Below are 13,268 nucleotides of genomic sequence, written 5' to 3'. Positions count from 1 at the left end.
AATGACCTAAATGAGCAAATACAGGAAAAAATTTATCATTCCAACAAAGAGATAAGAAAACAAATTTAGGCAACCATTGATGACACCAACAAAGAGATAAGGGAGCAAATACAGATAGCAAAAGATTACTTCAAGAAAGAGATAGAGATTCTGAAAAAAAAAATGGAAATCTCTGAAATGAAAGAAACAATAAACAAATAAAGAACTCAGTAGAAAGCATCACCAACAGACTATATCATTAGAAGACAGAACGTCAGATAATGAAGACACAGTACGCAAACTGAAAAATAAAGTTGACCACACAGTGAAGATGGTAAGAAGCCATGATCAGAATATCCAAGAATTATGGGACAGTATCAAAAGACCAAATCTAAGAGTTATTGGCATAGAGGAAGGCACAGAGTTTCAAGCCAAAGGAATGCATAATCTCTTCGATGAGTTAATATCAGAAAATTTCCCAAACATGAAGAATTAATTGGAAAATCAAATACACCAAATGTACAAAATTACAATAGATCTACACCAAGGCACATTATAATGAAAATCCCTAGCATACAGAATAAGGATAGAATCTTAAAGGCTGCCAGAGAGAGGAATCAGATCACAAAAAGGAGGAGACAAATTCTTATCTCAACAGATTTCATAATCTAGACCCTCAAAGCTAGGAGATCCTGGAACAATGTATACCAAGCTCTGAAAGAAAATGGATGCAAACCAAGAATCTTATATCCAGCAAAATTAAGCTTCAGATTTGATGATGAAATAAAAATCTTCCATGATAAACAAAAGTTAAAAGAATTTAAACTAGAAAGCCTGCACTACAGAACATCCTTGGCAAAATATTCCATGAAGAGGAACTGAAAAACAATAAAAATCAGCAGAGGGAGATATTACACTAAAGGAAAAACTAATCAAAGGAGAAACCGACTCAAGGTAAATACCAAAAATAAACAAAAATGGCTGGGAATACAAATCATGTCTCAATAATAATCCTGAATGTTAATGGTCTCAGCTCACCAATCAAAAGACATAGGCTGCCAGATTGGATTAAAATAAAAATACCCAACAATATGCTGCCTCCAGGAGATTCATTTCATAGGAAAAGACATCCACAGACTGAAGATAAAAAGTTGGAAAAAATCATACCACTGACATGGACTGTAGAAGCAAGCAGGGTTTCTATCCTCCTATCAAATAAAGTAGGCTTCAAGCTAAAGTTAATCAAAAGGGATAAAGAAGGATACTCCATACTGCTCAAGGGAACCATACACCAACAAGACATAACAATTATAAATATATATGCCCCAAACTATGGAACATCTACATTCATCAAACAAACTCTCCTCAAGTTCAAGAGTCTAACAAACCAAACATGATAATTCTGGGTGACTTTAACACACCTCTTTCACCATTGGATAGATCATCCAAACAAAAGCTGAACAAAGAAACTATAGAACTCAATAATACAATCAATAACTTAGACTTAACTGACATGTAGAATATTTCATTTTTCAACAAGAAAATACACTTTCTTCTCAGCAGCACACAGATCCTTCTCTAAATTGGCCATATATTATGCCACAAAGCAACTCTAAGCAGATACAAAAAAGTAGAGATACTACCCTGCATTCTATCAGATCATAATGGAATGAAATTAGAAATCAATGATAAAATAAGAAATAAAAGCTACTCAAACACCTGTAGACTAAATAATATGCTACTGAATGAACAATGGATTGCAAAACATCAAGGAGGGGATTAAAAAATTCTTAGAGGTAAATGAGAACACTGATACAACACTGATATAACTGAGATACTATGAAGGCAGTAACTAAGAGGAAAGTTCATTGCATGGAGTTCATTCCTTAAAAGAAGAAAAAGTCAACAAATAAATGACCTAACATTACATCTCAAAGCCCTAGAAAAAGAAGACCAAATCAATACCAAAAGTAGGAGACAGGAAATAATTAAAATCAGAGCTGAAATCAATGAAATTGAAACAAAAGAATGAATTGAAAAAATTGAGAAAACAAAAAGTTGGTTCTTTGAAAAATTAAATAAAATTGACAAACAGTCATGCTAATGAAGAGGAGAGAGAAAACTCAAATTACTAACATATGTGGTTAAAAAAGAAAATATCACAACAGACACTACAGAAATACATAGGATAATTAGAAATTATTTTGAAAACTTGTACTTCAATAAAATAGAAAATATTGAAGTCATCAACAAGTTTCTAGAGTCATATGATTTGCCCAAATTGAATCAGGTTGATATACACAATTTAAACAGATCAATTTCAAATGATGAAATAGAAGATGCCATCAGAAGCCTACCAACAAGAAAAGCCCAGGACCAGATGGATACATGGCCGAGTTCTACAAGACCTTTAAAGAAGAACTAATACCAATACTCCTCAAATTATTTCATGTAGAAAAAGAGGGGACACTTCCAAACTCATTCTATGAGACCAATATCACCCTAATTCCAAAACCAGAAAGGACACTTCAAAGAAAGAAAACTTCAGACCAATATCTCTAATGAACAGAGATGTAAAAATTCTCAGTGAAATTCTGGCAAATTGAATATAAAACTTTATCCAAAAGATCATGCACCACAACCAAGTGGGGTTCATCCCAGGAATGCAAGGTTGGTTCAACATACATAAATCAATAAATGTAATTCATCACATCAATAGAGTTAAAGAATCATACGATCATCTCAATAGACACAGAAAAAGCATTTGACAAAATACAGCACCCCTTCATGTTCAAAACACCAGAAAAACTAGGCATAATAGGAACATATATCAACATTGTAAAAGCTATCTATGCTAAGCCCCAGGCCAACATCATTCTAAATGGAGAAAAATTGAAAACATTCCCTCTAAAACTGGAACAAGACAGGGATGTCCTCTTTCACCATTTCTATTTAACATAGTTCTTAAAACACTGGCCAGAGCAATTAGACGAAAGAAATTAAAGAGATACAGATAGGAAAAGAAGAACTCAAATATAGCACTAGCTGCTGATGATATGATTCTACTCCTAGAAGAAACAAAAATTCCACCAGAAAACTTCTAGAACAAGTAAATGAATTCAGCAAAGTAGCAGGAAATAAAGTCAACACCCATAAATCAAAGGCATTTCTGTACATCAGTGACAAATCCTCTGAAAAGGAAATGAGGAAAACTACCCCATTTACAATACCCTAAAAAGAAAAAAAAACAACTTAGGGATCAACTTAATGAAAGAGGTGAAAGACGTCTTCAATGAAAACTACAGAATGCTAAAGAAAGAAAGAAGACCTTAGAAGATGGAAAGATCTACCTTGTTCTTGGCAGGATTAATATTGTCTAAATGAACATACTACCAAAAGCACTACACAGATTTAATGCAATTCCAATCAAAATACCAATGACATTCCTCATCGAAATAGAAAAAGCAGTCATGAAATTCATCTGGAAAAATAAGAGACCCAGAATAGTTAAAGCAATCCTTAGCAAGACGAGTGAAGCAGGTGGGATAACTATACAAGAACTTAAACTATACTACAGCAATAGTAACGAGAACAGCATTGTATTAGCACCAAAATAGACTTGTAGACTAATGATACAGAATAGAGGACACAGAGACAAACCCACATAACAACAAGTTATCTTATATTAGACAAAGGCACCAAAAACATACATTGGAGAAAAGATAGCCTCTTCAACAAATGGTGCTGGGAAAACTGGAAATCCATATGCAACAAAATGAAATTAAACCCCAATCTCTCACCATGCACAAAACTTAACTCAAAGTGGATCAAGGACTTAGGAATTAAACTGAGACACTGCACTTACTAGAAGAAAAAGTAGGCCCAAATTTCCATCATGTAGGATTAGGCTCCTACTTCCTTAATAAGACTCCAATAATGCAAGAATTAAAATTAAGAATCAATAAATGGGATGGATTCAAACTGAAAAGCTTCTTCTCAGCAAAAGAAACAATCAATGTAGTGAATAGAAAACCTACATTTTGGGAGAAAATTTTTACTACATGCACATCAGATACAGCACTAATCTCTAGGATATATAAAGAACTAAAAAATTAACACCAAAAAAACCCCCAAATAACCCAATCAATAAGTGGGCCAAGGAACTGAATAGACACTTCTTAGATGATATACAATCAATCAACAAATATATGAAAAAATGTTTAACATCTCTAGCAATTAGAGAAATGCAAATCAAAATTACTCTAAGATTTCATCTCACTCCAGACAGGTTGGCAGTTATTAAGAATACAAACAACAGTAAATCTTGGCAAGAATGTGGGGGGAAAAGGCACACCCAGACATTTCTGGTAGGACTGCAAAATGGTGCAGCCAAGATGCAAAGCAGTATGGAGCATCCTTGGAAAACTGGGAATGGAAACACCATTTGAGCCAGCTATCCCTGTCTTTGGTCTATACCCAAAGGACTTAAAAACAGCATACTACAGGGACACAGCCACATCAATGTTTATAGCAACACAACATACAATAACTAAACTGTGGAACCAACCCAGATGCCCTTCAGTGATGAATGGATAAAGAAAATGTAGTATATATACACAACGGAATATTATTCATCATTAAAAGAGAACAAAATCATGGCATTTGTAGGTAAATGGATGGAGTTGGAGAATATATTGCTAAGTGAAGCTAGCCAGTCCCAAAAAACTAAATGCCTAATGTTTTCTCTGATTTAAGGATGCTAATTGATAATGGGATTGGGGGGGACATGGGAGGATTAGATGAACTCTAGGTAGGGCAAAGGGGAAGGAAGGGGAAGGAGGGGGCATGGGGGTAAAAAAGATGGTGGAATGAGATGGACATCATTACCATAAGTACATGTATGAAGACACAAATGGTGTGACTCTACTTTGTGTACAACCAGAGATATGAAAAATTGTGCTCTATATGGTTAATATGAATTATAATGCATTCTGTCACATATAACAAATTAAAATTTAAAAAAAGAACAAAAGATAATCACAAGTATTGAAAGGATGCAGAGAAATTGGAATATTCATATATTATTGGTGGAATGCATAATGGGGAAGCCAATTTGGAAAATTGTAGTTCCTCAGAAGTTGAACATGAAGTTGTCATGACTCAGAAATTCCACACCTAGGTGCATTACCAAGAGAAATGAAAATGTGACATAAACACATGCGCATGAGTATTCAGAGAAGTGTTATTTGTAATATCTAAAAAGTGAGAAAAAAACAAAATGTTCATCCATGGATGCACAGTTAAATAAATTGCAGCATATCCATACAATGAAATATTATTTATAAATAAAAGAACTGAAGTATGGATTCAAGCTATAATCTTGAAAAGGTTATGCTGAGTGAAAGAAGTCCTCCACAAAGGACAATATACTATGTTATTTCATTTTTATGAAATATACAGAATAGGCAAATCTATTGAGACAGAAAGTAGTTTAGTGGTTGCTTACGGAGGGTGTGGGGAGTGGCTGCTAACATATTAATGATTTTAGAGTTGGGGTGATAAAAAGTTTCTAAAAGTGATTATGCGATAGTTGCACAACAGCAAATATGTGAAAATTCATTGAATTGCCCACTTTAAATGGATGCATTATATGATATATGATTTCAGTCTCAATGCTATCACTTTTTTTTTGTTTTGTTTTTTGGTACTGGGGGTTGAACTCAGGGGCACTCAACCACTGAGTCACAACCCCAGCCCTATTTTGTAATTTATTTAGAGACAGGGTCTCACTGAGTTGTTCAGCACCTCATTGTTGCTGAGGCTGGCTTTGAACTCGTGATACTCCTGTCTCTGCCTTCCAAGCTACTGGGATCATAGGCCTGCTCCACCAAGCCCGGCTCAAAGCTATTACATTTTTGTAAAGTTGAGATACTTGATATCAAATCCCCTCTCTCCTTTTCTTCCTTCCATCTAATTTATAAGCCTGGGATAAAATATGTTTGGTCTATGAATTAAGGTATGATTATATGTCAGTTGAGTTAATAAGAAAAGAAAGCAAGCTAAAAGTGGAAAATTCATTTAATGAAAGGAGCTATAGGAAAAGAGAGAGGAACGGGTCTCCCTAATGACATTTATTCTTTTTTTCATTCAACACGTATTTATGGGACATTTGTTAAACATTTATGGCACTATAATAGGTGCTGCTTCATGATTTCAAAGCAACATAGTTTATTTTCCACAGCATATACCTGAGACAAAGTTTCAAATGTTTTAAAACCAGTCTGTCAAGGCTATCGCCTCCCTCTTTTTTCTAGCAAGCCATTTACAGAAGCTGACTTTGGTCTTTCACAAATTGCTTAAAAAGATAAAACACACAATCACATTTGGAAATCTCTTGATATTTACATAAATACGAAACACTTTGTTGGAAAATGTGTAAGATACCTGTGTGTCTTGAACAATGTCCAAACTTGTTTGATAGCACCGTCAGGAATCTTAGAGCCACAAGGAGTGGGGTGTGGAGAAGCCACGTTGGTCTTTTGGTCCTTCCCTCCACTATAGGGGCTGACACATATATCTACTTTGGTTTAGGGGAGGCTGGACACCTGATCAACTGAGGTAAGTGGCCAATGTCAGCCCAATGGTCCTGGAGAAACTCACAAATTATCAAAGAGCTTTGGGGTGGGGGACTCAGGTCTGTCAGGATCAAATCAGAGCTCATCTGTCTTCAGAGAAAACCCAACCTTGGATCAGTGTGATTGAAAAGTGTTGTCTGAGCCCTATTCCAGGTTTTCCGAGCCTGTAGCTGTTATGGTAGGTCAGATGAGCTCTGAAAGGCAAGAAAGTTTGCAAAGTATTGTCTATCACTGATTTCAGATCTGATATGGATTTCTAAGGTCCCTCTAAAAGTGAAGAGAACTCAGTTTTTATAATTCAGGACTCCCATGTTAGAAAGAATTCCCTGGGCTCTTCTGGTTTATGATTAGGTCTTTAGAACTTGGAATCTTATAGAACTTTAGCACTTATGGAATCAAGTTCTGGAGATCAGATACGTGGGTGGAGAAAGTTTCCATTCACATCATCTATAGTTTAAGGAAAATTCCTTTCATTTATCCTTGGTGGGTTAACCCAATTATCTTCCTTCTGGAATTAGCAGAAAAGTTGGGAAATAATCCAGGGAGGGAAGCATCTATACCTATTCCTAGCAGTTTTTACGCCAATGGAACAAAACATATTTAGAAGGTGAAATTTTCCTGGGGAAAAATAATGCAAATTTAAAACAAAAATAAAGGGAACAAATTTGAACCAATAATTCAGCCATTCAAATGTATGCATTATTAGGCAAAAAAGTTTTTTTAAAAAAAATTCAGATTCTGAATTTTTAAAATTATTTACCAGTATTCATGATTCCTTTGGTATCTTATTTTCTTTAATTTGTGCAACATTATTTATTGAGAAATTATACTTTTTCAGAAAAATAGCTGAAATTTTGTTATGTGCCTTGAAGTTTTTAAGGGTGAGTACAGGAAAGAAAGGGAAGAACGGAACAGGAAAGGCAAGACTGTGTCCGTGTTTATCCCCTCTTGATTTTGAGGATGCACTTTTATTTAATTGCTTGGATACCTCTGAGAGATCCTTCCTTCCCAGGGCAGGAAGTGGGCTCCATAGAATTCAACAGACCACCTTCCTTTACAGAGGTAGCCAATTTTGAACAATAGATGTCTGTCTCCACCACCAGCCCCATGTTCTGAGAGTACTATTTGCTTTCAGCCACACAACAAAGGCTGATTTGCCTCCTTTCCGACTGAGTCAATGTTTGCTGGAGCTTTAAAAACACCTTTCATAAATCCTTAGAAATCTTTTGTGAGGAACAATTCAGTATTTCAAAGGAGTGATCCATTGCTCTCATGATTCATGGCACGGAGACGCCTCCCCATCTTCCTGAATCAGATGAGGCTTGATATTCCTTCCTCAAGATAAATACCTTATAAGGGCTTCCTTGTCCTGAGGAGCCGTGAGGTGTGGGCCTCCTGACAGAGTCTCACGTGCAGATGTGTTTCATCTCAGGGGAAACATTTTAAAAGCAATACTGGGATTCATATACAGATTCTCCTCTACTTACGATTTATCACATTCTGATAAACCCATCATAAGTTAAAAACATCAGTGAGTTTAAAAAATGCATTTAATACATCAAACCTGCTGAACCTCATGGTATCAGTTATTGACCCCATGACTTCATGGCTGCCTGGAGCTGCCACTCAGCATTATAGACAGTCTCATACGGCATCTCACTAGCCTGGAAAAGATTCAAGTTCAATATTCTAAGGGAAATTTCTACTGAATATGTACTGCTTCCACGTCATCATCAGGTCAAAAATCATTAAGCCAAACCATCATATATGGGGGCTACACGAGAGTCTAATCATTTAAAAATACAGGTATCCTTTGAAGATCTCCTACAGCAAACTTAGGACACTAAACTAAAAATATATCAACTCAGGCTCAGGGGCTAGTCTCAAGCATTTCTAAAGAACTTGGGTCTCTGAAGTGGCACTTTGACCTTCAGTTTGATGTTTGTTTTTTACTCAAATGGCTAGTTGGTCAGGGACTGGGATCCAGCTCCGTCAGGCTCTCCCCATTCCTGAACCCCACCATTTCCTTTGGGACTCTATGTTATTCAAGGATTTCCTTTTGCAGCTGTTAAGCAAGTATTGCTTCAGGGCTACTGGTGCATGGAGCTTATGTCCAACGTGTCACCAGTCCAAGCAATGAAGTAAGATTTCTGCTAGCATGTTCATATTCTCTTTGCCTGCTCTGAATCGGCATGACAAATATTACTGTTGTTTGCCCCAAATCAGGAGCCAAAGAGTAGTGGTGTTTGAAGAAGTTGTCATATGGGCAGATGGGTGGGCAGGCAATCTAACACTCCTTTAACTTGAGGGTCTGCTATTTCCAAGGCTTCATACCATGATATTCTGTGTGATAAATCTCATAGAAGTGCATATCTGTTCCTAGCTTTTCTTCCCTTCAAGGGAAGGGAGAAGGTATTGAGCACTAAGACTTTGGGAGGGGACCCAGGTCTTTCACCTTGTTCTATGAGTTCTCCAGTCCTCATGGGTTTTTTGTTGATACATGATCCCTGCTAGGATATGTCCTTCCTGGGACTTTGTATAAGATGGCAAAACTATGAGCTGGGTCAGAAACAGCAGACATTGCTTTCATGTAGAACTTCTCCTTTCTGGAGTGGAAGCGTCAGTACAGGATTGTGGTCACAGACCTCAAGGATGGCTCCTGAGTGTATACAGGGAACAAATAAGGGCCTGGTCTGAGAAGCAATTTTGTGCAAGGCAGGACAGAGAGGGACCCAGGATGAGCACAGACTATCCACTCCAAGTTTGGTTGCTTCAGGACACACCAGTGCTGAGCTACTCAAGTAGCTCATCTTGAGGAATTATTCGAAAATAAAGGAGAAAACTGCATAAATCTAGACAAATGAAAATATAGGATTTGCCTACTTTGGGGAAAAACAAAGTTTAGAACTTTTTTTTTAAAAAAAAAAAGTATGGACATTTATGGGTAGAAGTATCCTAGAACAATATATTTACAGTGTACATGGCCTTGATTGTGTTAATGAAGCTATTATTCACACAGAAACTGGGAAACATTCCACTTTGGAGGCACACTTTGCTGACAGCATTTTTGGGACGGACAATATGATCAATATGCAAACAGGAAGAAGAGAATCAAGGCCAGTGCACAGCTGTTTGGCTGGACAAAGGAGGCTGAGCTGGCCGGGTCCTTCAGCATGCATACCACCCTGGACCAGGACCCATTGTTGGGCAGCGGGGAGATGCCAGCCATGCTGCACATGACGTTGTAGACGTCCACGGATCTGATGGGAGCAGCTCTGAAGTTGGATTTGAAATCTGGAAGGAAAAGGAAAACAAGCGGGTCGTCATGGTTGGTAACCTAACTGAGAGGAGCTGAATCAAATATGGAAGAAATCTACTCAGACTCCAGGCAATTAGGAGACTGCAAAATCCTCTCCATCAATGGGTGTGGCCAAGTGAATGTGAATGTGAAAAGCTCTAGGTCATGGAAAAAAAAAAAAAGCCATAGCTTTCGATGGCTCATAGATGAACTCTTTAAAAGACAAGTCAAGAGACTTTCTTTGTGCCTAACTGTGCTTCCTTTGTAACAACAGATCTTTCCTGCAGGGGCAGAAGGCCCAGCTGAAGCTGCACTATTTCTACAGAGCCCTGGAGAGCCACTGTGGCCAAAGAAGATAGATTGTCTTCCTGGGCTCCCCTTAAATTGTACACATATGTTCTGGAACATCTTTCTGGCTGGACTGAGAGCCAGGGTGCCGGTATCTGCTGCATAGCAACTCAAGAATGTTTCTCCATTTTCCTGCCACATAAAGGTCCCTCTTGATGGAATGAGAAGCTGTATCATGTCCTTGGTGTTGCCAGCTCACCAGGAATGACAGGATTTTTCTAAGTATGTTTAGAAGATCTAATTCTGTGCCTCTACTCAGAACCTACCCCAAACTTGGGCTGTAATACTAGAGTGTAAAGAGCAAGACCGGTCACTAAGATGCACTTAAGGTGACTTGATAAACCATAAGCCGTTGGAGGGATTTTAATAGAGATCACCTTCTCCTTCTCCTCTGGAGGTGAATGAGGTGCTGAATACAAAGCACTTGTCCATCAAAGGGGAATGAAAGGAAGGGAGCAGGATGGGAAGAGGAAAGACAGTAGAATGAATCAGACATAATTTACTGTGTTCATATATGAATACATGGCCAGTGAAACTCCACATCATGTACCAGCCAAGAACGGGATCCTAGTTAGAATAAGTTATACTCCATGTATGTGTAATATGTCAAAATACATTCTACTGTCATGTATCTCTAAAAAGAACAAATTAAAAAAATTTTTACCACTTTTCAATTTGAAGAGTGAAAATAAGAGTGTAGTAATAACAAGCAACTTTGTTTTTAGGTCCCCAACAAAATACCCGAAGCTCCGTTAGGGCTAAATTCACAGAAGAGATTTGATTCATGAATACAAGCCAGTGCTTTCGGTTCAAGATTTTTAAAAGAAATAGGTTGTTTTGGTGGGACTACAAAATCAAGTTTCTATCTCAGAAAATAACCTTTATAATTACTTTGCTAAAATGATCACATAGGCTACTTAAAAAGGAAACAAACAACAATAGCAACATATTCTTGAAGCACCAACACCAACCTCTGCTCCTGGGATTACAAACATGAAAGAAAGTTATATACAGAAAACTCCTTCACACGGTGTGTCAGATCCAGGGCAACTTCTGATGTGTTGGGTTTTCCTTACTTTGGAGAATTAAGATTGAATTAAGTGTAAAGAGGTGCAAGGGCTCAACAGGAAGTGGTACCCAGATCCTAGGTCTAGACACACTGCAGGTGCTTAATAAATGGCAGCCATTGTTATCAATCAACATGTATAATAAATTTCCAGCAAGGGAAAACCTTGGATTGAAAATGTTTGCCTTATAAATTATTTAGAAGGCTGGGCATGGTAGTGCATGCCTGTAATCCCAGTGGCTTGGGAGGCTGAAGCAGGAGGATCATGAGGTCAAAACCAGCCTCAGTAATTTAGTGAGGACCTCAGCAACTTTGCAAGACACTGTCTCAAACAAATAATAACAAAATAAAAAGAGCTGTGGCTCAGTGGTTAAGTGCCCCTAGGTTCAATTGCTGGTACAAAAAAAAAAAAAAAAAGAGAGAGAGAAAAAGTTATTTAGAGGGTTCAGTTTTTTTTTTTTTTTTTTTTTTCTTGTTTGTTGAGTATTTTTGGAGCAGGAAGGATAAGGGTCAGCACTACTTCAAAGTCAAAACTAGTTTCAAAAAAATTAATAACCCGCCTGAAGGAGAAATGAAGGGGCTACTTCAGCACCCTCTTTAAATAGATAAGGTTGGTGACTGCACTTCCCCATCAGAAGAATCCACTGCAGCTTGAGAAATCAATGGAACATTTGTCCCAGTGGTATGGAAGCCACTCTTCTCTCTCCTTCTGATTCACCATGTGACCTGGATGTGACAATCACACTCCCCATCACTCGTGGTATGTCACATGTGGGAGGTAGGGCATGAGAGCTGTCCTTCCCTAGCCTTTCAAAAATCCACTTTTTTTTTTTAACACTTCACAGAAAAAAAAAATCAAGCTCAGCTTCTTCTGACAAAAGTGTTAGGATAGATTATCTTTTCTATTTTCCCTTCAAAGTACAAAACTAAATCCTGTGCACATAAGCAGGAAAGAGAATTGGGTTTTCTTTCCCATCTAGTTTATGGTTTCCTTGTTCTTTGGGGATGGAACTTTGGGGCCCAAATGTAGAGATGATCCAGGCTAGATTGAAAGCTTCTAGAAAATTCTTGAATAGCTGAACAATGTCCAGTCCAGTTTGGGAGAACCCCGATAAACTCCACTAGCTCAAAATGGCATTCTGAACCTAGAATGGGACTCCATGTTATTCCCATGGGTTTGCATACTTCTGGATATAAAAGGTATCTCCCGAAGAGAGAAGGATCTGCAAGCTTATGCTGTGCCTGGCCACCTTGAATGAGGCTTGCTGCTCATGGTGGCTGTGTGAATTGCATTCCTGCTGTCTTATCTTGAATGCAGAGTTCTCTAGGGCAAGATTAGGCTGTTCAAAAATTAGAAACCGGGATTAACCAGAGAAGCTATCTTCAGAATTATTTCCCTTTCTCTTTGCTGGGCCAGATTTACTCACTTCTAAGGCTGGTTATTGGGGCAGCCGCAGTAATGCCCAGCTCCCTCCCTAAGCAAGAAGCACAGACAATTAATCAGGAGGGATGCACCTTTATCTCCAAGTGCAGCTAGATAGCTATTAAAGGTCTCACTCTTAAATTTCCTTCTGAGTAAACAGTCCATGTGCAAAGCTGTTTAATCTTTCATGAGACTTGGTGCCAGAAACGTGACAGTTTGTGAGAGGCTCTCAAGGCTGTATCTGCCTTTTGCAATTAGCTCAGTCCATTTTCATCAGGAGTTGTCTTTCTGTTGGTAAGATTGAGGACTTTTAGTTTTAAAAGAGCCTATAGTGGAGGTCTTGGTTAATGGACAAAATCTCCCCATTGAATTTAACTCTAATTTAATGCAGCTTTGGGTACTTCACGTAGAAATTTGGGTTTGGGGCTAGATTTGGTTCTGCTTTAAAATATGTGTAAGACTCTTGCTCACATACACTCCTTCAATGGACAAGTGTTTTGCATTCACAATATTACTTGC

At 37.8% G+C, this 13,268-nt stretch overlaps 1 protein-coding gene across 1 annotated transcript in view; it reads right to left on the bottom strand.

Moving 5' to 3' along the window:
• Positions 1 to 9,699: 9,699 nt before the first annotated feature.
• Enpp6 (ectonucleotide pyrophosphatase/phosphodiesterase 6) overlaps positions 9,700 to 13,268 on the bottom strand; it is a 111,521-nt gene continuing 107,952 nt past the window's right edge. Inside the window, exon 8 of the mRNA XM_027927207.2 lies at positions 9,700 to 9,908. Within this exon, the coding sequence (XP_027783008.2) occupies positions 9,700 to 9,908 (209 nt within the window). The remainder of the gene's footprint in view (positions 9,909 to 13,268) is intronic.

Source organism: Marmota flaviventris, chromosome 3, assembly GCF_047511675.1.
Source record: "Marmota flaviventris isolate mMarFla1 chromosome 3, mMarFla1.hap1, whole genome shotgun sequence".
Lineage (NCBI taxonomy): Eukaryota > Metazoa > Chordata > Mammalia > Rodentia > Sciuridae > Marmota > Marmota flaviventris.
This window is presented reverse-complemented; position numbering and strand designations above follow the sequence as displayed.